Raw genomic sequence first — 23,790 nt, forward strand, 5'->3', positions numbered from 1 at the left:
CGTAGCTAACTGCAATGGACTCACGTTATAGTTTTTCGGTCACTCAATGCTGACATTATGGACATTAAGTTATTCATTTTAATTGGAAAGTCTACCATTTGTACGGAAATTAGTGAAATCTAATCGTTATCATTTCTTTATTTATCACTTTTGTGACCGGATTATTTTTGAGAAAAAAACCCCAACAAGATGGAACAGTCTGAAAGAGATGAAGACAATGTTCAAACTGCACGAGGTACAGCTCGAGAGTTTGTCCAATCCGCGCGAACAGACTATAGTCGGGGTACACCAGGGCGAGCTTCTCTGGGTGGGGACGAAATGGTAATGGATTTAGCAGGTTCAAAACCAGTAATGGTCGATAGTTATCTCACTAAAATTAATTCAGTGACCTGTCCGGGTCTTGAGGACAACCATATAGAGACAGAAACCCCGGTGCAAGACATCGCCACCTCCCGAAGCACCGCAAGAAGTTTTGTGACTGATAGAACAACTCCAATGATACCGGACACGAACCGATCTATTTTAAACACCGGACGACAATCCAGGAAATCGAGACTGGGAAATTACGGGTTGAGCATAATAACGTGGGAAGAATTTCTAGAATGCCCTAGTGGTTTCAATGAACTCTTCTACCTGGAACGCGGGGACATGATAACTTTTGACCCCGATGAAGTAAACGTTTTCTTCCACGATTCTTTGATGATGCAGCCGATGTTAGGATCGCCATCAGATAACGGAAAATCATGGTAAGATTTGGTGAGTTTTCATTAAAATGTCAGGATTGCTGCTGCTTAAATAAATTCGTAACATCAAAAAACCGAGGTCCCGTGTATATATTGGAATGCACGTAAAAGATCCCTTGGCAGTTGGAATTCGATATAAGAGTAGGCGATAGTGCCGATGCCCGGGCAAAATTTCTCTCATAGCACACTGTATGGCGTATGCCCGTCTTCATTAGCTCAGTATAGGAGCAGAACAGTAGGACGTTAAACCCCATTTCATTTTATTTCATTTCACGAATCTAACCCGTCTATAGTTCACATGCTTCCCGTGTAGTTGAGATAGAAGCAGGGGTTAAGCAAAGGGGACGCAATCACGCACTTTGCGTCATGGGTTTCGAGATTTTGCACCCTCTATCAAATTATATGGTTTCAGTGCGGTGTTCAACGCTATTCGCATTTTCTAGTCTTCATTATTCCATTGTTCGGGGAGGAGTTGGGTAACCGAATGGTTAACGCGTGCCCGTTATATCATAAGGTCTGCCATTGAGTCAACTGGCGTGGTTTCGATTCCCCGGTTGTACGTGACAACGAGTAGGGTCGCCTGTTCAATCTCGTGGGTTTTTCTCCGGGTCATCCGGTTTCCTCCCACTGCCACAGACCCCTACGCGCAAGCACATTATTGAATAAAATTGAACCACATTCTAGTCCCGAAATGACCTAGTTTGTATCAAGTGGACGTTAAACCCCATCGCTCTCTCTCTGTTAGACATTAATGCATACGACAAGTCTAAAATCCACTTTCTAGATCATCGGATGGCCGAGATTTAAATGGATGTGAACACCAGCGAGATATTTGCTCGATCTTCTTTAGGTGCAAGATCACACACACATCGACATTTAGCCGACTTAACACACATCGACATTTAGCCGACTCAATATATAAGTATACATTTTTAAGCTTACAATTTAATTTGTATTACAGGACTATTTATATTGAGAGTTTAAGTCATTTAAAACAAGTTAGATTATGGATGTTAGAAAGAGTATCAGTTATAGCTGCGATTATCAACAATAAAAAAGTTACACCTAATCAAGCGAAAACAGGTATGTACTATTCTTACTGGACATGGAGTCACGGTGGCTAAGTGGGTAAGCCACTGTCTCGCTAGCCAGGGCCGTAACTAGCTCAGATCAACGAGGGGACGGGAAGTGTTGTCAGGGGTGCTGTGCGAGCGTGCTTTTTTTGTGTTAGCTTGACGTATTTTAAGATTTCTTATGTTGGGGGGTGCGTAGCTCTAATACGTCGAAGCACACAGCGCTCTCACAATACTTGTTATTCAAGAAGCTTTAATCTATAAGAAACATAAGTACTAATTATTTGACGTCGATCTGGGTTTATTAACGAATGAACATAATTGTTCGTATTTCGTCTCTTATATTTATACCCAGTCGCTATCGCCAACTTAATATCTTAATAATAATTACACTAGAATTATTTGAACATATACATGATAAGGGTTAACCATATAATACAAAATGTGATATAAATTAACATATTTACATTACTGAGACGTAACTCAAATATAGGTACATACTAAATCAATGACTAGGATGCATGTTAAGTAATATTAAATTATTTTAAGATTGTTGTGTAGAAAAGGTAATTAGATAAGACAGTGCGTCCAGATTAGAACGATCAGGGTTCGGAGTAAAGATTAACTTATCCACTTTAAAGCAATTAATCAATTAAGATAAGTAAATACATGTATATCAAAATATGTACTATAACAACACTAACACAGCGCTCTCACAATACTTGTTATTCAAGAAGCTTTAATCTATAAGAAACATAAGTACTAATTATTTGACGTCGATCTGGGTTTATTAACGAATGAACATAATTGTTCGTATTTCGTCTCTTATATTTATACCCAGTCGCTATCGCCAACTTAATATCTTAATAATAATTACACTAGAATTATTTGAACATATACATGATAAGGGTTAACCATATAATACAAAATGTGATATAAATTAACATATTTACATTACTGAGACGTAACTCAAATATAGGTACATACTAAATCAATGACTAGGATGCATGTTAAGTAATATTAAATTATTTTAAGATTGTTGTGTAGAAAAGGTAATTAGATAAGACAGTGCGTCCAGATTAGAACGATCAGGGTTCGGAGTAAAGATTAACTTATCCACTTTAAAGCAATTAATCAATTAAGATAAGTAAATACATGTATATCAAAATATGTACTATAACAACACTAACACAGCGCTCTCACAATACTTGTTATTCAAGAAGCTTTAATCTATAAGAAACATAAGTACTAATTATTTGACGTCGATCTGGGTTTATTAACGAATGAACATAATTGTTCGTATTTCGTCTCTTATATTTATACCCAGTCGCTATCGCCAACTTAATATCTTAATAATAATTACACTAGAATTATTTGAACATATACATGATAAGGGTTAACCATATAATACAAAATGTGATATAAATTAACATATTTACATTACTGAGACGTAACTCAAATATAGGTACATACTAAATCAATGACTAGGATGCATGTTAAGTAATATTAAATTATTTTAAGATTGTTGTGTAGAAAAGGTAATTAGATAAGACAGTGCGTCCAGATTAGAACGATCAGGGTTCGGAGTAAAGATTAACTTATCCACTTTAAAGCAATTAATCAATTAAGATAAGTAAATACATGTATATCAAAATATGTACTATAACAGCTGTAACATTGACTGTCAATTTATATCTATTTTTTTTATGGTCGACAACTTTTTTTTCACTGGTGGGGGGGGGGGCGAAACTTCGCGTGTTCGATCCCTGCATTGACCGAGAAAGTTCATCGGGATTTTCCGACGTAGTTTCACCTTTTCAGTGGTACCAGATGGAGGGCCTGGTAAAGACAGTTGTCTAGTCGTTCGAATAGGACGAAAACCGAGGTCAAGTGTATATATTGGCGTGCACGTAAACGATCTCTTGGCAGTTTGAATTCGATATAAGAGTAGGCTGCCCGGACTAAATTTCTCTCATAGCCCACTGTATGGCGTATGCCCGTCTTCATTAGACCAGTCGGAGTAGAACAGTAGGATGGGGTCCAGTAGCTTAAAAATTGTAAAATTGTCATTACTGTACTATTAAACTGCTTTGTTTCAGCAGCCTGTCTTGTAGCTATAAATCCAGGTCAAACATTTGTAAGAGAAAAGCTAGAATCATCATTTGAACATGCGTGGGAATCAGTTCTGGCTAGACGAAAATATTGCATACAGGTAAGAGTACGCTCCAGTTTCAGGTGCAGCTAGTTAATACATTATTAAAGCATTTAACCCATAAAGGGCGTATGGCACTAATCTTTTGAACCTTAAAATAGACTAAAATGGGTCTAAAAGCACATATTAATGTAATATGAATGTATATATGGGATTTCTTTTCATTTTTTAAAAAAAATATATATATATATATTGTAATTTCTAATCAATTATGTTCGGTGAAATACGCGAACGGTCTAAATTAAACGGCCACCTTTTACACCCACTAAGTCCATTCTACACGTTCTTATTATTTTGTCGTTTGTGAATTAGCCAATAAAAATAACTTCCGATTTGTCTTGTAGGATATGTTTGTCCTTGTTCATTACAAATGGCGCCCGAAACCATAGGGTACACGACTCGTGTACTGATTTTAAAATGTTCATTGTGTCTTAAATATTGGATATTGGGATCCCATATTTCACAGCAAGATTAACAGCATCAATATTGATGGAAATATACCAATATTGAATTACATTTCGTGTTTTTAATTTCGAATATTATGGACAATATCGAGTTAGCCCCTTTAATGAAGATTCTATCGCAGCATTCGCTACAACAGCAACAGTCTAGAAATTGTTATTGGCTACCGGACTGGTTGTCAATGTAGGTTGCTGATAGCGATACCATCCATCATTATTATTATTTCTGACACGTCTTTTTTGTAAATCGTCATTTTTTATTTCATTTTGTTTGAAGCCTGTACCATCACAGACCCGGGACTGTACGGCGCAGTGGACGCTTACGGCTGGCCCCCGGATCCATTCACTTGATTTGATATTTGTTAATATTTTGCAATGTCGATATTCTGTTGTGTCCGCAGGTTTATCTTGTAGATTTTTGTTTTGTCTGTAGTGCGGTCCTCCTGCACTTACTATTTCAGTCAACAATTGTATAAGTAAAAAAACAGCTAACACTTTTTGCAATTTCCGAATATTAGGCTATATTATTTCGTTTTCGTTTTAGGTTGATTTAGGTTCATGTATCGAGGAATGGTGCATGACGGCGTTACGTATGAAATGTAAGGTTATTTCTACCAAAGTGTTTATAACGAATGGAGATGAATATTCGCCACCTAATATAGAAAGAAAAGTGTGGAGATTTGCTTGTTTTCCATGTTTATCAGTACAACGTGTGATGTATAAAGTAAGTAGTATATTCAATAAAACAAGTTCTGAGTTCTGGCCATATTTTTATTGTTATGTTGGTCAAGAAAGTGTTCGCCAAATAAAAATATATGCAACACTTAGTAAGCCACGCACACTAGGCCATAACGTTGGGTCTCGAATCCTAAATATGGCCCCGTATGGGTTTTCTCCGGATCCTCTGGTTTCCTCCCATTACTAAAGACCCCTGCGCGCATGCGAATTATTGAAATAAAATAGAACCATATGCTAGTCCCAAAATGGTCTAGCGTGTGTCGAGTGGACATTAAACCCCATTTTTGTCCCCCTCCCTACTAATTACTAACAGGAGCTATTTTTGTCAATGTCACCCAAAGTATTGCAAAAAGTGACCACGAGGTTGGTTACTTCTTGTAATACTTTGGGTGCTATTGACAAAAAAACACTCTTGTAATTTCATGTTTAGGTGGTTAGTAGGACCGTGCCCTGAAAGATGAAATGAAATGAAATGGGGTTTAACGTCCTACTGTTCTGCTCCGATTGGGCTAATGAAGATGGGCATACACCATACAGAGTGCTATGGGGGAAATTTTGCCCGGGCAGCGGCACTATGGCCTACTCTTATATCGAATTCCACCTGCCAAGGGATCTTTTACGTGCACGCCAATGGATACACGGGTTCTCGGTTTTTCGTCCCATCTGAAAAACTAGACAGCGGTCCTTGTGTCAGGCCCTCCGCCCTGCACTACTGACAAGTGGAAACCACGCCGGAAAATAAAGATAAAATGGCTGGAGTGGTAGCGGACGGAAGGCTTAAATATCAAGAAAACAGGTCACTTAATTTTATGTTCATTCATTCATAAAAGATAAACAATCACATAAGAAACCATATTTTTTACTTGAAGGTACAGCGTAGAGCAAATTACGATGATTATTTTGTGAATTTTAACGGAGAACCGGTATCTATTTGTACTGGAAGTAAATTGATGCAGATATATTCAGGTATTTACCATTTTGTGTTTCATTCGACAATTTTATTTTTCAATCGGGGCGGTTAGCACGTGCGCGCTGTATCATAAGGCCTGTCATTGAGTCAACTGGCGTGGTTTCGAATCCCCGGTTGTACGTGACAAGGAGTAGGGTCGCCTGTTCAACCTTGTGGGTTTTCTTCGGGTCCTCCGGTTTCCTCCCACTGCTAAAGACCCCTACGCGCAAGCAAATTGAAATAAAATTGAACCATGTGTTAGTCCTGAAATGACCTAGTTTTTGTCAAGTGGACGTTAAACCCCATTTTTCTTTCTTTAATTTTTCAATGTAAATAATATTTAGGATGACTAATAATCGTACGAACTACGTCTCTGGAACTCGCGTTTTTGTCACATTTAAGTTTTATTTCTTTTATTTCAGGAGGAAATTCTGGTTCAGGAGGAACTTCTAGCAGACGACCTGGTTTGAAAAAATCGGTATCAATCAAAGTGACAACATCAACCCAAACATTAAATGAACGTCCATCACCTTCCCATTCTGAATCACCTGTTGCTTTTATGATGGACGACGGTTGTGATAATCATGCTTTTGATGGCCGGGGTGAAGACTTGGAATCATCGGTCATTAGTCCAACACCAAGAAGTATCAGTCCACCTTATGACCACAGTATACCAAGACCACGGTCCAGAATGGGTGGACACTTCTCAGCCCGCTCTCATATCAGCACGACTCGATCGGAGAAACGAACCAGACTGAAAGCGTTGAAAGAAAGTGCTGATATTCACCCACACAATGCAATCGACGAGACAGTCGAAAGTCAAACAATGGCAATTATTGAGCCGGTGACGCCAATAAACTGTATCCAGGCTTCCACGGAGGTGACTTACGTAACCCAAGAGTCTAACACCATGAAACGTGGAGTGAAGACAGTTATTCATGGACTTGGAGGTAGCCGATTACATGACCTTGAAAGAAGTACCGAAGTCCAGAGCCTTGCCTCACCAGGAAGAGTCCAATCGGAATCAAAGCACAAAATAACAGCAACGATAGAAGAACCTAGACCCCAAACAGTTTTACCACCAGGGTCACCTGAGCTCAGTGAACGCGGATCTGCTAAAGTCAAGACGAAGAAACGCATGGGAAAATTGTTGAAGGAAATTTTAACAAATAATGACTCGAATCATGTGAAGGTGTCCGCAGAAACCACAAACGTTGAAAGCCTTACACCAGGCAAGGAATCAAAACTGATAGTTGTGGGTAACGAAGAGTGTGGACAGGAGTCTAAGCAAACAAATGATATGATATTAGAGACAGTGCGGGATATGCTACCTCCATCAAAAGAAAATACGTATAGTAGTGGTTTTGATGACGCAATGTCTTCAGTCAGTGAAATCATATCTCCTAGAAAAGATCAACCAAAACCTAAACCTAAACCGAAACAATTCTTGGTTGAACCACAAAGAAATATGTTCTTTCCCAACCCTAAAAGAAATGGGCGAGTTCGTCAAGCGTTTTCTGATGTTGATCAAGACGATGACGAGTTTACGGATTATGAACCTGATAGCATTATGTCCGACAACATCGCTGTTAACTCGCCTCGACTCGTAGCCGTGAAAAAATCATCCAAAACAGTAGCCATTAATTCTGTGGCAGTCATCAGTGACCTGGATTCGGATCTTGAGGTTTTGGATTTTGATGAAGAGGAGAATAAGACGAACTTGAAAACGAATTTATCATCCACACCAAGACAGAAGATACTTAACCCAGCTTTAATACGAGGTCCTCGGGGACAACGAAATTCCCGCAGAAGATACTTAGCTCTCAACAGTCTTAGGAAAAAGACTCGTAGCGTTGGTTTGCAACCTCCTGTGAGACGATGATGATATTGTCATTGGTGCTATAAACGTATTTATATTGTAAATTATTCATTATTTATTCATTTCATAATTTATTTCCATTGTATTATCAAGATAGCAGCAATATCACATTATCATTGTAGAATTATAATCAGGGTATAGTTTGATTTACCCGGCGTCTTTCAGGGCTCTTGTTGAATTTTATCATCATGTATGAAATCTGTACCGAAGAATTGATATTCTGGTCTTTTATCAGGGATTTCCCGAAATTCATTATCATATTCATCTGTTAGTAATTTGCATCATATCTCTGTTTATTTATGGTGATTTCTTCATCGTTCACTATTGCTAGTCAAGATTACACCCATACGTTTTTCTTCGCCGTCGCAGCCTTTTTTTAAAACCATACATAATTCTAATCTTATTTGAAATTATAACCAACGTATCGCAATGACTTAATGTAAAGAAATGTGGAAATTGTGGATGTGATATTTTATTAACCAATACTCGACTTTTTATCTTTTCTGTGTATTTTCGATTTATATTTTCGCACACAGAAAGAGTAGAGTTTGCGGCGGCGAATCGAATATCATTATGGAACTTTTATGAACAAGAGCCAGCGTTTAATTGTACATTTTAGGAAATTAGGATTCTAATACCCCGCAGAGCTAATTGATATCAAGTAATAGTTCTTGTTACAGCTACATTCAATCACTCTATGGTGACTATCATTGTAAGAATACTTTTTTATAGGTTCTGATTAAAATACAGATCTATATTTCGTTTCGTTTTTTTATACTTTCGATGGCCTACACTACATGAATATCTGAACGGTTGTAGTGGAAGGTCGCGTGGTTTACCCCCAGTTCCGTGTACCGCACGCCAAGAACTCGCCGTAACATACCGTTTCATTGGCTAACCCCTCACATTAACTAGAACGCGGGTTATATAACAACTCTTCCAGACCCTAGTCTTGTGAAGTCCTGTAAAACGAAATTTTGAACTATAAAAACGAAAAGAAATAGGATTTGTGTTTTATTAATCAGATTGGTATTTTCAATAATTTCGATGACACCGCAGTCATAATTTTTCGCTGCATTTATGATTGCTTTGTTTGTATAAGTTTTCGTATCAAAGATCCCGTGACCAAAAACTTTATTAAATTGTATTAATTGTTATGTATAGAAATGTTTTTAAAAAATATTTTCATCATTTTTAAATGTTGTATTTTTTTCACAAATATAAAGCAAAGTTCGAATACTTTCCCTAGGGTTTCCCGATAAAAAATCGTATACTTTAGATCCTAAAGGTGTCAGACTTAGTGTAGGCGTATATTTGTTGGCTGCCAACGTACGTTATGTTCACTGACCCCAAAACTTGTCTACGTGGGAGTTTGGGGATATTCTTTGTTTTCTCGCACAGGGGGCACGGTGGCTCAGTGTGTAAGACAGTGGTGCTGGACGGAGGGCCTGGCAAGGGAAAACCTGTAGCTGTTCGGATGGGACGAAAACCCGAGGTTCCGTGTACAAATTGGCGTGCCCGTAAAAGAACTCTCGGCAGTTGGGGAGGTCGCTGTCCGGCAAACTTGATCTCATAACACCCTGTATGATGTCCGTCTTTATTAGTCCAGTTGGACCAGAACAGTAGGACGTTAAACCCCATTTCATTTTTCACACTTCCCGCACAACTGGAAAATGGGAACGGGTTTGAATTCTCGAAGGCTATAAAAAAGAAGTAATGAGGGGATCATAGATGCTCATCGAAACGGGGAACGCTAGATCGGAGACTGTGCTGCACATATGTGGATTAGGCGTCTTCATTAGCCCAGTATAGGAGCAGAACAGTAGGACGTTAAACCCCATTTCATTTCATTTCATTTAATAATTTGGGGGCGAGGTTAAGTCTCCACACAAGTACTAATCTAGGATGATGAAAATTTGGTTCGTGATATTTCCTAGTTTTATTAAAAAATACATTCTCCCAACGAAACTTTGAACAAAGAATATAACTAGATATGTTTTAATCTACATAAAACAATATATGTATTATATAAGTGTCTAAAAACACTAAACTTCACTCAAATAAGAGAAAAAATAAAGAGTCTTGTAAGTATCAATCTCAAAAAAAGTATAAAATAAAACACAAGAAAACAATATATAATAAGTTACATTTGGTCAAGCAGTATTGCGATTATAAAACGCAGGTGTTTAGATAAAAGCACACTAGCCCTAATTACGTGGCATTGCACAATGAATAATTGTGTACGACAAATCATTGAAGTCCGGTGGCATTTCAATACGTGACATAAAAGCAATGTTTGTTTGAAACTATTAGAAGATTGATGATTTATTATGCTATATTATGTTAAAGTTTATGTCGACGATGATGATGATTCAAGTTGACACCAAAACATATTGTATTTCCACAATGGCGAATTCTTGCAGCAACGCATAGGCGTGCGAGCCAGGGGGGGGGGGGCAGGGCAGGGGGGGGGGGCAAAATAAAGTGCCCAAAATGTAATAAAACACTAATATTAATTTTCTTTTAATTGAATACCACGAATTTGTAATGAATTGACTATGGATAAAACCATTGACTATGGATAAAAACCACTGACTATCGATAAAACCATTGACTATGAAGCAACTCTACTTTGTGCAACATTTGTCGGGCATCGATTATTATTGTGAATGCAGCTGCAACAATCCAATTGGATGGTTGGCATTCAGGTCGAAATAGGGTGGGATTTCGATTGCAAAACGATTGGGAAATTTGGCGTTGATTAACAAACCGGTGAGAATAGCAGAAAAAAGCATTTGCGGCGGTTAAATTTTCAAAAAATTTTCGGGGAGGGCGAGACCCCCCTACCGTGCTCGTGGTTTGTGACCCGATTATTTTTCGGGCATTTTAGGTTCTGCGCCCCCCCCCCCCACACCCCGCCCCCGTAACGTTCATCAAGCCAGTACGCCTATGCAGCAACCCGATTCAATACTCTTCGTCTAGTTTTATTTTGTCTAGCTCTTTCAGTGTTGCATCTAGTTCATTTTCATTGGCAACAGCATTTTCGTATTCATATTTTTCTATTAATGTCTGAATAGATGGTTGTTCGTTTTTAAATTTACCACTATTGGCCATTTCTAAAGCTAACTTGGATTTAACCAATGCTATATCGGGACGGTTCCGTTTTTCGCTCAGAACGGCTTTAGCAATATAATAGAACATCTTCCTTCGAAGTTCCATTCCAGTCCACGTTGCTTTCACATTTTTCAGACAGTGATGTGCTGCTGCTATATCAACTTCCGACACACTGACATGTTCTATAACTCTGCCGAATACGTTAAGCCCGAGATAAATATTCGCCATTCTCAAATACAACATCCGGGTAAAATCTTCCTTTACGGCTGAGTCTTCGTGTTCAAACTGACCCAGTGCCAGACGACAGCGATTCAACATATCAGTTTTCATGTTCTCAGTAGTCTCGTTCTCGTATTTCCTCACCATTATGTCAATTTCTTGATAATAGACCATTCCAGCCTCCTTACAGGGTACTATGTGTTCCGAATGCATCTTGGCATGCATCATTTCAGAAAGACCCGCATCAAGTGGTTCAGCTAAAATAACGGCAGCCCCGTGTCGTGCGATGTAGGACATGCTGCTTAGTATCGGATTAGACGTGAATGGAATGATCTTGGTCATATCAGCAAAAAAAGGATGGTCATACATGCTGGCATCGTTTTGGATTCTGAATGTAGCAAGTTGACAATCCCGGACGGTGAACATGAAATCCGCCACCTCGGCCCGTTTGGCGACATCTGTTTTATAGTCATGCCTAACTCTTGACCAAATCTGCTCAACTTTGTTGACCTGTTTCTGAAAGTCGTCCAGATTACCGCAGTGAATCAGACGTTTTAAATAGTGTCCAAAATTCTTTACTTTCCGTCTACTTCCGGTGAAGATGTCAATTCGTGTTGGTTTGTTTCCATTGGAAGCCATTGATTCTACTTGCTTGACTTCCGTTTCTTCGTCGTTTACGAAGCTCGTCACTGACAAAACCATTTCTGCTAAGTGATTAAATGAATTGTTGTGACGTAAAATATTCACAAATGTCGGAACAGAGCCCATGTCCAGGATCTTAATGATAACTAAGCTAGCTTTTTCTTCAGTACTTCCGGTAGACGCTTTCATCTCCTTTACTTCTTCTGGTGTCATAATTCTCTCCTGTATCAAGGCAGGCGTGACGTATTTGGGATCAAAGTCACGAGTAAGGTTACAGAAAATTGAATAAATGGCATTACGATCTGCTTCCTTCATTTTGAGGTATGTTTTATGAAGACAAGTATATCGTTGACTCTGTTTAAATGATTAATGTCTAATTATATTGTTTGTAAGGCACATAGTGATAGGAAACACTGATTGAAAAAACACGAACACTACTTTACGGATAAAAACAATAACCACCAACTTTAATTGAACAACGTTTTTACCAGTACCCTCTTGTCGTTATCAACGATATGTGATACAAAATACCAGGTATAAGCAATACTCACTGAGTCACCGTGGCTCCTCCTGCTAAATGTAAATTTAATTATATTGTTTATAAGGCATTTAGTGATAGGAATAACACAAACACAACTTTATGGATAACAATCACTAGTAAGTTTAATAGTGCGACGTTTCTACATGTATCTTCTTGTCATTATCAAGTACAGGGTGAACCATAATATGATACTAAAAGCTGGGAGTCAATGTCTTGCCAAATAACGTAATGTGTATCCAGCTTCACAGATGACCTCCTTTAGTCTTGTTAGAACCGATGCAAGGTTATTTTGGGTATGATGTACTGTTCATGTTTTAATTATTGTAAAAACAAACCATCATCTTTTCTTTCTGTATTCTTTATTGTTGGTTTATCTAAAACAAACAGGAAAGAATACAGATCAATACATCGTCACTAAACAAGGCAGTCTGATAATAAAACAGATCTATTTTTTATACTTTCGATGGCCTACACTACATGAAGATCTATCACTGAAATAGATGGTTCCTTGGTTAGATTGTATTGACATGGAAGCTAGCCATATATCAGCCCATAAAATTATACGCTTTCCTGCTACTAACATAGACAGACGAGAAACTCGTAGTCTCATTCCAACAAAAGTATATACACTAATTATGTCCCTTGCTTCCGATTATCCGGTAAGTGTAAAATGTCTTATTTTATCACAAAAACGAAATTTGTTTAAACTAAAATGACATATTTGGCACGAGGAACGTTCAAATAACATAACGTGGTATTAATGGTGATAATCGGTGGTTATTTGAAGCTAATTGGTCGTCTTCGGCGATGAAAAGACATCGTGTAAACAAATAAATAATTCTATAGGTAGTGGCCTATACGTATTTAGATGCTTATGACTCATAACAGTATTAATAATACAGGATAAAGTCATATTTCAGGAGAATATAAATTTAGCAGGATGATAATATCGATCACTGCGAACTAATATATATAAAACATATAAATATAGCAATCACTGTTTATAAAAGGGAGAGAAAGAGAGAAATGGGGTTTAACGTCCACTCGACACAAACTAGGTCATTTCGGGACTAACACATGGTTCAATTTGTTTCAATAATTCGCTTGCGCGTAGTGGTCTTTAGCAGTGGGGAGAAACCGGAGGACACCCACGAGGTTGGACAGGGGACCCTACTCCTTGTCACGTACAACTGGTGAATCGAAACCATGCTAGTTGACTCAATGACAGACCTTATGATACAACGCGCTAACCATTCGGCCATCCACCCCCCTAAAGTATATAAAACATATAATCGTGTTGAATATTCTCTACTATATCCATCTGTATCGATATACATCCTTTACTATGAAACGGTTCTAATGCCACACATGTCACCTCTTTCTGCTATTACAATGGAAAATATAAACATTATTAAAAAACAAATACACGGCTACTTACAATGTCTGTAGAACATGTATTTTTGTTCGCTCTGTTCTCTACCCGTTTGTTTATTTTTGCACCTGCTTGAACTAGCGTAACGTGACTATATTTCTTAAAATAGAATTACGGGGATTCCGTAGTTATTGTTTTCTAAAGATTTGTCATAAATCGTCCATGTGGAACCAGTCGTACGTCATACTGCATATTATCTACTTTATACATACAAGTGGAGCTAATTGTGGATGTTTGGGATAACTACCTCCACAAAAAGCTGTTTTTTTTACCCTCGTAGAATTCCTCGTCAACACCAAAATACTTCGATAATCGTCCAGTCTATAGGATAATCGTCCAGTCTATAGGATTTACTTATGTGGGAAGCGGAGGGACCAACATGTTTTTGGTCAGTTTATGGTGGAAATTTGTAAGGTGAGGTGACAGATTATTTTTTTTTTTTTTTTTTTTTTTTTTTTAAAAAATACATTATCGAATCTTGTGTAGTTGTAATGTAGTGTCATACTGTCAGGTCGAAATGGAATAAAGACATACGCCTAATTGTTTTTTTTTTTTGTTTTTGTTTTTTTTTTTTTTATAAAGAACATTTCTTCGAAGCGATCATTCAATGTAGGGAAAAGGGTTTTGTGAGGTTGTATATTAATCACGATAAATGAAACATTGACGATACGATACTACACTGGATGCTCTAAAGTATAAAGTCTTCTGTATGCTCTAGATTATAAAGCCTTCTGGATGCTCTAGATTATAAAGCCTTCTGGATGCTCTAGATTATAAAGTCTTCTAGGTGCTCTAGATTATAAAGTCTTCTAGGTGCTCTAGATTATAAAGCCTTCTGGATGCTCTAGATTATAAAGCCTTCTGGATGCTCTAGATTATAAAGTCTTCTAGGTGCTCTAGATTATAAAGTCTTCTAGGTGCTCTAGATTATAAAGCCTTCTGGATGCTCTAGATTATAAAGCCTTCTGGATGCTCTAGATTACAAAGTCTTCTGGATGCTCTAGATTATAAAGCCTTCTGGGAGCTCCAGATTATAAAGCCTTCTGGGAGCTCCAGATTATAAAATCTTCTGGGAGCTCCAGATTATCAAGTTATCACCCAATTGAACCAAAACATCTACGCGGTGTTTATGTTCATGAGACGAAGATGCCTTTTGATTTTCAACGATTTGTGATAATCATCATCCGATTGACATAAACCTAAATACGATGTTTATGCTAAGAAATTTCCTTCCAGAGTTATGGTCCTTGATCAATTAATAAGAGATCTGGTGAACGCTCAAGATGGTAAAGTTATCTTTCGAATGCTTTTATATTTTGGTGGTCATGAGAAACCTAGAAATACCCTTCAGGTGTTGCCCTTGATCACTTTTTAAGATCTTGTGGAACCTCTAGTGGCTAAATATATTTTTAAATTGATTTGAAATTGATACCCATTGTGTAATTGGTCTAAAATCGTGTAGTAAATCTAATTTAATTATTCTTAATTCAGATGCGGGATTGGATGGTCGAATGGTTAACGCCTCGGTGTTGCATCATGAGGTCTGCCATTGAGTCAACTGGCGTGGTTTTGATTCCCCGGTTGTACGTGACAAGGAGTAGGGTCGCCTAACCAACCTCATAGGTTTTCTCCGGGCCCTCCGGTTTCCTCCCACTGCTAAAGATCCCTACACGCAATCGAATTACTGAAATAAAATTGAACCATATGTTAGTCCCGAAATGATCTAGTTTGCGTCGAGTGGACGTTAAACTCTCTCTCTCTCTCTCTCTCTCTCTCTCTCTCTCTCTATTTCTCCGAAATTGTAAGGTTATATGAATTCGTTATACATCAAGGTTTATATTCGTTGTACCGGGTGACACAAAAAGAGCGTTCATCACCTAAACTTGAATAACGAAGAGGGGTCGTCAGGGACCTCCAGTGGTTCCAACAGGATAGTGCCACCCCCCACACCTCAAACGAATCATTGGCAGGGCTACAGCAGCGTTTCCCTGACCGACTGATCAGCCGCAGGTGTGACGCGGAGTGGTCGTCGCATTCACCGGACTTGAACGCCCCAGATTTTTATCTGTGGGGATACCTTAAGGACAGGGTGTATGGCAACAACCCCCAGACTATCCCTGATCTGAAGGCAGCAATCACAGCAGCAATAAAAGCGATCCCAAGGGAAGAATGTGGGAGGGTCATCGAGAACTTTGCCCGCCGGATCCAAATGTGCTTGCAGCACCGGGGAGCTCGTTTAGAGCACATTTTTTGAGCGCCAGTTAAACAAAGAGTTTTTGTGGTACAGACTTGAAACTTTGGAGATGTCTGCTACATAGACTTAACCTAATGTAGCTGAATTTTTGTGTTAATCTAAATAAAATTTTGGAAGTTATTCGATTTTTATTGATGAACGTTTTTTTTTGTGTCACCCTGTATATTAAATCATAAAGATGTCTAATTTCTGAAAATGGGTTATTTGTATTTGAATCGACGACCGTATGTGATCTGTGACGGGAGAATTATAGATTTTCTGCATTAGAAGTCATTCGCTTCGGGAAAAACAATGATTTATATCTACATTGAGTATAACACTTATACCCATGTGTATCAGGTTACACCACTGATGGTTGGAAGCTGTGACGTATCATGAGGTCGGCGGGACCCAATGACAAGATGGAATCCTAGCGGGGGGTCGGGGGGGGGCACCCCCCGGGGTCGTGCAGGTCCTCCCCAGAGTAATGTTTTGAAATTTCGACTTGAAATAATAGTCTGTGGGGTATATCCCGGGCGGGAAGTCATATACTATAGTAAACTATACATGTAGTTCTAAGCAGTTAGTGTCTCTCTAGATTAGTGGCCTAATAATTTCAAAATTCATCGAAAAAAGGCCTCTTTGTTTCACGATTTTTGGGAGATGGGTCTTCATTATTTTTTTCTATAAAATATAAAAAAGTCACAATATCACCGCCCCCCACACACCTAAATAACAGTAAAGAAAATCACCTGTCATTGTGTTTCTATGAAACGTGTAAATTAAAGGTTTTTGTTGGTTGGCCCAAGTTGGGGTGATGTGCCTGGTGTAATTAAAGCTCTTTATTGGTTTGGGTGATGTAGCTGGTGTAATTAAAGCTCTTTATTGGTTGGGGTGATGTAGCTGGTGTAATTCAATGTTATTTTCGGGTTTAGATGCACCACAAATCACCAACGACTCTCCGAAACCATATAACCTGCGTCCGCCCCTGAAGCGACTATAAACTGATAATAAGGCGATAACAGATCAGCCATCATGTGATTTATATATATGGAATAACCAGGTTGATTTACAATACTTCCGTTTGCACATCTAACTTAATATAAAGCTAAAATTTCATACATTGAGTACCCAAACAATCGGTGAGCTATCAGTTTACATTAGGTTGTAAGCACAAAGAATAGGTATATTATGTTCTCAACCATCTAACTTGTAAGTGTGTTGTTAAATCGTGTGTAACCGGAACTGCATTAGCATATAAATAGAGTATTTTATATAGTAGATAAACAATATTTTAAATATAGAATGGGAATCTACCCATGCTTCAATGAAATTATTGAATTGGACATTTCTATTGGCTCATATTAATTCGCGTGACAATATTAGATTTTTGCCATGCTCCATACACAAATTGTATATAGGTTATGGGCTTCTATGTTCTGTTTTTAACTCAATATAAGTCAATACTACGCATACCTACTACAGATAAATCCTCAAGAATGTTTGCCTCACCTCCATCCACAGCAATTTTGTAAATAAATTGTGTATGAAAATGAAAAATGAAATGGGGTTTAACGTCCTACTGTTCTGTTCCGGCTGGACTAATGCAGACGGTAATACGCTATACAATGTGCTGTGAGGGAAATTATTTTGCTCGGACAGCGGCACTACAGCCTACTCTTTTATTGAATTACAACTGCCAAGGGATCTTTTACGTGTACGCCAAAGTTATATTTTTAAAATATATTAAAATAAAGCCTTAAAATAGACGGTATCTATAAACAGTCCTACCTTGTTAAAGAATAATCCTATTAATCCTATAATTCACTATTGCCAGTTGAGAAATTGGCAAAAATATCATTTTCAACTTCAAATTCAAACGTTTGAAGATAGCTATTCCATGGTGGGGAATAGGAAAACAGGGGGAGGTAATTGGGGTAATTGTGTTATTAATTTCGGTGTGAAGATTTTTAAGTGTGAGAAAGATAACCTATGATCGTATAATAGTGAGTTGACAACCTATTGAGCAAAAGACATAGAAATAATTATGGTTTGACTTTCTTAGAAAATATGAAATTGTAACTTTAAAAAAGGAGTGTGTGTGTGAGAAATAGCTTTATTTAACGTACCATTAAAAATAATATAAATCACTTTATATTCATAGGGCGGTTGGATGGCCGAATGGTTAGCACGTGCGTGTTGTATCATACGGTCTGTCATTGAGTCAACTGGCGTGGTTTCGATTCCACGGTTGTACGTGACAAGGAGTAGGGTCACCCGACCAATCTCGTGTTTTTCTCCGGGTCCTCCGGTTTCCTCCCACTGCTAAAGACCCCTATGCGCAAGCTAATTATTAAAATAAAATTGAACCATATGTTAGTCCCAAAATGACCTAGTTTGTGTCGAGTGGACGTTAAACCCCATGTCTCTCTCTCCCCCTCTCTCTCTCTCTCTCTCTCTCTCCGTCTTAAAACGCTCTAAGATGTACAGATCTACGAATCGTTTGTTAAAGGCCAGCTGAGTTTTTGTCAAGGTCGCTGAGATGTAAATAAGGTTAGGGCGTGTGATTGTTGGCGAGATTGTAGGTTAGGGTTAGGTTTAAGACCTATGAAAATTTAGTTCGTGATATTTCCTGCCAGGCCCGTAGTCAGCTCATAAAATTTGGAAGGGCTACGGAATTTTTTGGAGGGGCTGAGGATGTTGCCGGCTAAGAACGCTCCTAAGAAATCATTATTGTTGGCGAAATAATGGGGGGGGGGGGGCTAATTCCCCCCCACCCCCCGTGGCTACGGGCCCGTTTCCTGGTTTTATTAAAATACATACTTGCGCTAGCCCTGTTTACATCTCGTGACCTATGACGAAATATTGAGCTGGCCTTATCATTTATGCTTTAGTGGTTTTAAAACCAACACATTTTGTACAAGAAAATCATAAAATGCGTTTGACGTCACCAAGTTGTACATTTTCTATAAATAACGAAACATGAGACAGTGGCGTGTGATATAATAATGTGTTAATCAAGTTTTATAATAGCACTATATAATCCATAGACTATTATACCACTTCGCTACATCTATGTAAACAAACTTTATTGAGAAATGTCGAAATTCTCGGAACTGAAAGCTATGGCATATTTTACTGCAAAGAGGCGATTTCCGGAGAGATAAATAACTAAAGCCTAATTTAAAGAGTCCAACAATATCTATATCTCTAAAATACTAATACGTATATTCTATATTTAAACTTGTTTACTTTGGGGCTTACCCTTTTTTTTTCTTAACCCTGGTATTTACGTCTTCATTAGCCCAGCTGAAAGGTAGGACGTTAAACTCTATTTTATTTCATTTCATCTATTTCGAATCCAACTGTCACTGGAGGGGGGGTGGGGTGTAACAGTTTCCGTAACTGTAGTACATATTATCGAGATATTTTAAAACGTTATATGGCGTATTTCGCCATAAACAAACACTTCGAAGACTGGCCTTGCTGTGACAATCTAATTCTTATATAATATGCAAACTACGACAAGCTTTGAACTTAATATATTCATTTGAAAGCCGAACCAATAGTTTATAAAGCAGTTTTCTTTCCTAATAATTTGGCTTTTCGCCTGATGGACTGAAAGAAGGATTCATAACACAGAGATAAATTAGGAATATTAAAACAACACATTGTAATTAGATATTCTGGGTTAATCGGCACTGACGGAGTTTTAGCAAATGGAGCATATAGTTATTATTCGAATTATTTTTTACTTTCAGATTAACACCACTCAAATTCTATAGACAGAACCATAACCATAAAAATAACAGAAATTTGAGGAGTAAAGAAGATTTGTGAATTGATATGATTATGTTAGAACATTGAATGTAAAGACTAAAACTGATCAATGCGGTTTAAAGATGAAGCCTCAACTCGAAAATTATTTTGCTTTTATTATAAACCAATTCCATTTGTTTGTTTTACTAGAACGACTTGTGGGAGGTTTTCAGTTCGAATATCGGCCCAAATAAACAATCGATTAAAATCAATAATTGATCTGTATCGATAACTATAGGTCTTCACGGATCGTCATTTAATATTTAAAGTTATTTTAAGGTAATTACTCTTTCATTTCCTTTGGATGAAATTCATCCCTGCTTCCCTGCAAAGATATTGTGTCTTACCCAAAAAAACCTGAATCAAGCCTATTTTGTGGCTTCCACTGGCAAGTTTCTTAGGAAACACTTGTCTACGATATCACCCTTGGTGGAAGTGGACGTAAAACTCCAGAAACCAACGAACGAAGGAATTAGATGACATTTTCGCAGAATGAAATCGCTATTAAAGACCATAATACGTACAAACTTTGGCTACTATTCATCCAATATCAGCTATTTGGATATTATGATTCCTATGGTAGAATTGAATGTCTTGAGTAATGAAGAATATTTTGCTATTCTAAATGAAAATGGTTCTTGGGATAAAAAAGCACAGAAGGTTTTGTACTATATAATGGAAAGAACTGATGTGAGTGGCTTTGAACAAATGTTGAGGTACAATAATGCTCATACATTTGTTATAAACAAATTTATAGAACAAAAAAATGAAGCAATGATCAACCACACACCCCGAGAGAAGGGCATCTGTCGTATAAGCACTGTTACGACACGGTATAAGAAAATCAAACAGTTTGGACTGGGATTAAAGCAACTAATTCACTCGGGAAACCAAGATGATTTCAATAGGGCCGCACAAGCCGTGCATGAAAAATGGAGGACTGTGGAATCTTTGAATTCACGCGATGAACAGGGCGTAGTTTCGCAAAAAGAGGTGGCAGATTTGTTATTTTATACACTGGATGCACAAATAGAAAATTTAAGGGTACATTTCGACCCGAACATTTATAATCATCAGTATTTCAAACAAATGGAGCAAATGATTAAATATACAACGGAACCCCACGTTAGTTCTATGATGTTTCTGGCGCGCTATGGTTCGGCTTTAACACACAAAGAATCGTTAGAAAAGGGTATGTCCGAACTCGCTTGTGCTTTGGATCATTCTCGACGTGTTGAGCCGTGTAAAGAAAGTGGCATGGTATATTATATAGAAATAAATATGCTTTTTAAGAAATACGAAGCTGAAGGCCAACTGTCTATAAAAGAGGAACTGTTAGATAAGACAAACGTAGCCATTTCCCAGTTTGAAAATGAACAATGGGAGATCAAGGAGGATTATAAAAGAATGTTGCTTTTGAAACGGGTGTATGTTTATCTTGCGTTGGGTGTCCATGGAGAAGAGATGAAGAATATTTCATGGAAGTCCGAGGATTTAAACCAAGCCAAGTATTGTTTAAATGAAATTAAGGAATCTGAATCTCAACTGGACGATAGACGTCGAATGTTTTACTATACAGCTGAAGCCATTTGGAATGAACGAACTGGTAATGTTGAACGAGCTCTTGGAACAATAAAAGAAGCTCTTAGTTTGGCAAAAAGGGGTCAATTTACAAAAGAGGAATCTGCTATCAATGAGCACATTAAACGCATGATAGGAAAAAATGAAAAGAGAAAAGGGGATAGGCGACAGGAAGCACTCAAAAACATGACAGAAATTCTCCCAGATATTAATAACGCTTTGACAGTAGGCCTAAACTGCTCTCCAGGTTCTGTTTGGCAGGTGCGTCCGTTTCTTTGTCGGGTCTCATGTATTGGTTTCTGTTGTGCGGTCTTCTTGAGTTTATTAATTGGATATTTATTTGTATGATAACTAACGTTCGAGCGTAGCAGCGATCCATTTCAATTCCGGGCACTACTTTTCAGCGACAGCCCATGGGGGCCTCATTCGGCGTTTTATACGATTGATCCCATTGTGAAACAGGGTCGTAGTGTTTAAACAACAGACGCTTTGGCCAGAACGGAATATGTATGAATTATACATTTTAATATGTAATCACGTATTGGTTTAAACATGGACCTTATAATATATATAAGGTCCATGGTTTAAATTATTGTGCTTGGATAACTGTAGATTACCAACATTTTGTTACAAAATATTTTATGATCAGGATTTAGACTTCCCAGTCGAATAAATCGGTGTACAATTAATGTAGACTCCTACGTAAGACTTTGTAGATTACCGGAATCTGCCGAGGTTTGCTGAGTGGCATTTCCCACACTGATCCGCAGCGAATAAATCGGTGTACAATTAATGTAGACTCCTACGTAAGACTTTGTAGATTACCGGAATCTGCCGAGGTTTGCTGAGTGGCATTTCCCACACTGATCCGCAGCGAATATTTGCTTGGCCGCGACACTCGTAATTCTCTGTGAAACAGATTGGGCATTTCCTCGTGTTTGGATTAATCCAAGTGCTGCTAATATTGCTCAATTTATGCTGTGTTTTAAGCAACGTGTAGAGATATAAGTATTCAGGAATGATATGGTTTCATTTCAAATTCCACAAAATACATATTTTACATTTTACTTATTTTCATGTAAACCTTTGACATTATTTTTTTGTGAATGGTAAAAATCCTCTTTTATAGTATTTATAATTAAAACTTTAAATAAGTTCAAACTATGTTAAGATATATTTATTTGCGTTGAAATGAAATGGGGTTTAACGTCCTACTGTTCTGCTCCGAGCTGGGCAAATGAAGACAGGGATACGCCATACAGAGTGTGCTATGAGGGAATTTTGCCAGGACAGCGGCATTATGGCCTACTCTTATATCGAATTCCAATTGTCAAGGGATCTTTTATGTGTACGCCAATGTGTACACGGGACCTCGATTTTTTGTAACATCCAAATGACTAGACAGCTGTCCTTGTCAGGCCATTTATTTTCGTTAAATAAACGTAACTTCTTAAAGTTAGTAACTTTTAATTAAATGTGTACATTTGATATTATTAGCAATATCTTTCTGATTTATTAAATGTATACTGTAGGCTATTGCCTTATAGTTATATATAAACACAGGCCCTCTGATTTCCTCTCACTGCTAAAGAGCCCTACGCACAAGCGAATTATTGAAATAAAATTGAACCATATGTTGGTCCCGAAATGACCTAGTTTGTGTCAGTGGAATTTAAACCCCATTTGTCTCTCTCTCTCTCTAAACTGTCTGTTCGCTTTTAAGACTTAATTTATGGCCTACTCCTATCGAATTTCTAATGCCAAGGGATCTTTTACGTTCATGCCAAATGTATACACAGGACCTTGGTTTTTCATTCCATCCAAATGACTAGGCAGCTGTCCTTGTCGAGTCCTCGGTCCTGCACGACTGACAAGGGGGAAACCACGTCGGAAAATGACAAGAAGGACGACTCTTCTATTAGGATAGGTTTATGCATATAAATATCCATCCTTTAATCAATCTTTTGACACAATTTGTTTGTTTTGCCCCCCCCCCCACCAGTCTAGATCTGCCATCTTGATACGACATTGATGAAGACAACCTTTTTCTCTTCTCTAGAGGTGGCGAATGGCGGAATAGTCAAACAAGTGTGCTTTAGATCGTGTTAAATCCGGGGGCATGGTGACCCAAGATTTTGCATAAGGTACAAGATC

General features: G+C 37.9%; 2 protein-coding genes across 4 annotated transcripts; one reads left to right on the forward strand and one right to left on the reverse strand.

Annotated features, from left to right (window-relative positions):
• Nucleotides 1-10,039: 10,039 nt before the first annotated feature.
• LOC126830241 (uncharacterized) lies at nt 10,040-14,074 on the reverse strand. Its single transcript, XM_050560595.2, has 2 exons — nt 14,010-14,074; nt 10,040-12,945 (listed from the first exon to the last, which is right to left on the reverse strand). The coding sequence occupies exon 2, from the start codon at nt 12,343-12,345 to the stop codon at nt 11,020-11,022; it is 1,326 nt and encodes a 441-aa protein (XP_050416552.1). The 5' UTR covers nt 12,346-12,945; nt 14,010-14,074; the 3' UTR covers nt 10,040-11,019.
• On the forward strand, nt 13,946-23,208 carry LOC126830237 (uncharacterized). 3 transcript variants are annotated; one of them, XR_007683774.2, is made up of 3 exons: nt 13,946-14,417; nt 19,998-22,371; nt 22,476-23,208. XR_007683774.2 is itself a non-coding variant. In XM_050560590.2 (2 exons), the coding sequence occupies exon 2, from the start codon at nt 20,548-20,550 to the stop codon at nt 21,982-21,984; it is 1,437 nt and encodes a 478-aa protein (XP_050416547.1). In that variant the 5' UTR covers nt 13,946-14,417; nt 19,998-20,547; the 3' UTR covers nt 21,985-23,208. The 3 variants fall into 3 exon arrangements, 2 of the variants coding, with proteins under 2 accessions (XP_050416547.1, XP_055959037.1); XM_050560590.2 differs by having other exon boundaries at nt 19,998-23,208; XM_056103062.1 differs by lacking the exon at nt 13,946-14,417 and adding an exon at nt 19,531-19,552 and having other exon boundaries at nt 19,998-23,208.
• Nucleotides 23,209-23,790: the final 582 nt, after the last annotated feature.

Source organism: Patella vulgata, chromosome 8, assembly GCF_932274485.2.
Source record: "Patella vulgata chromosome 8, xgPatVulg1.2, whole genome shotgun sequence".
Classification (NCBI taxonomy): Eukaryota; Metazoa; Mollusca; class Gastropoda; family Patellidae; genus Patella; species Patella vulgata.

What these genes read in the sequence shown, in the direction of transcription:
- LOC126830241 (XM_050560595.2), bottom strand. Translation starts at nt 12,345, where the DNA reads ATGAAGGAAGCAGATCGTAATGCCATTTATTCAATTTTCTGTAACCTT.
- LOC126830237 (XM_050560590.2), top strand. Translation starts at nt 20,548, where the DNA reads ATGAAATCGCTATTAAAGACCATAATACGTACAAACTTTGGCTACTAT.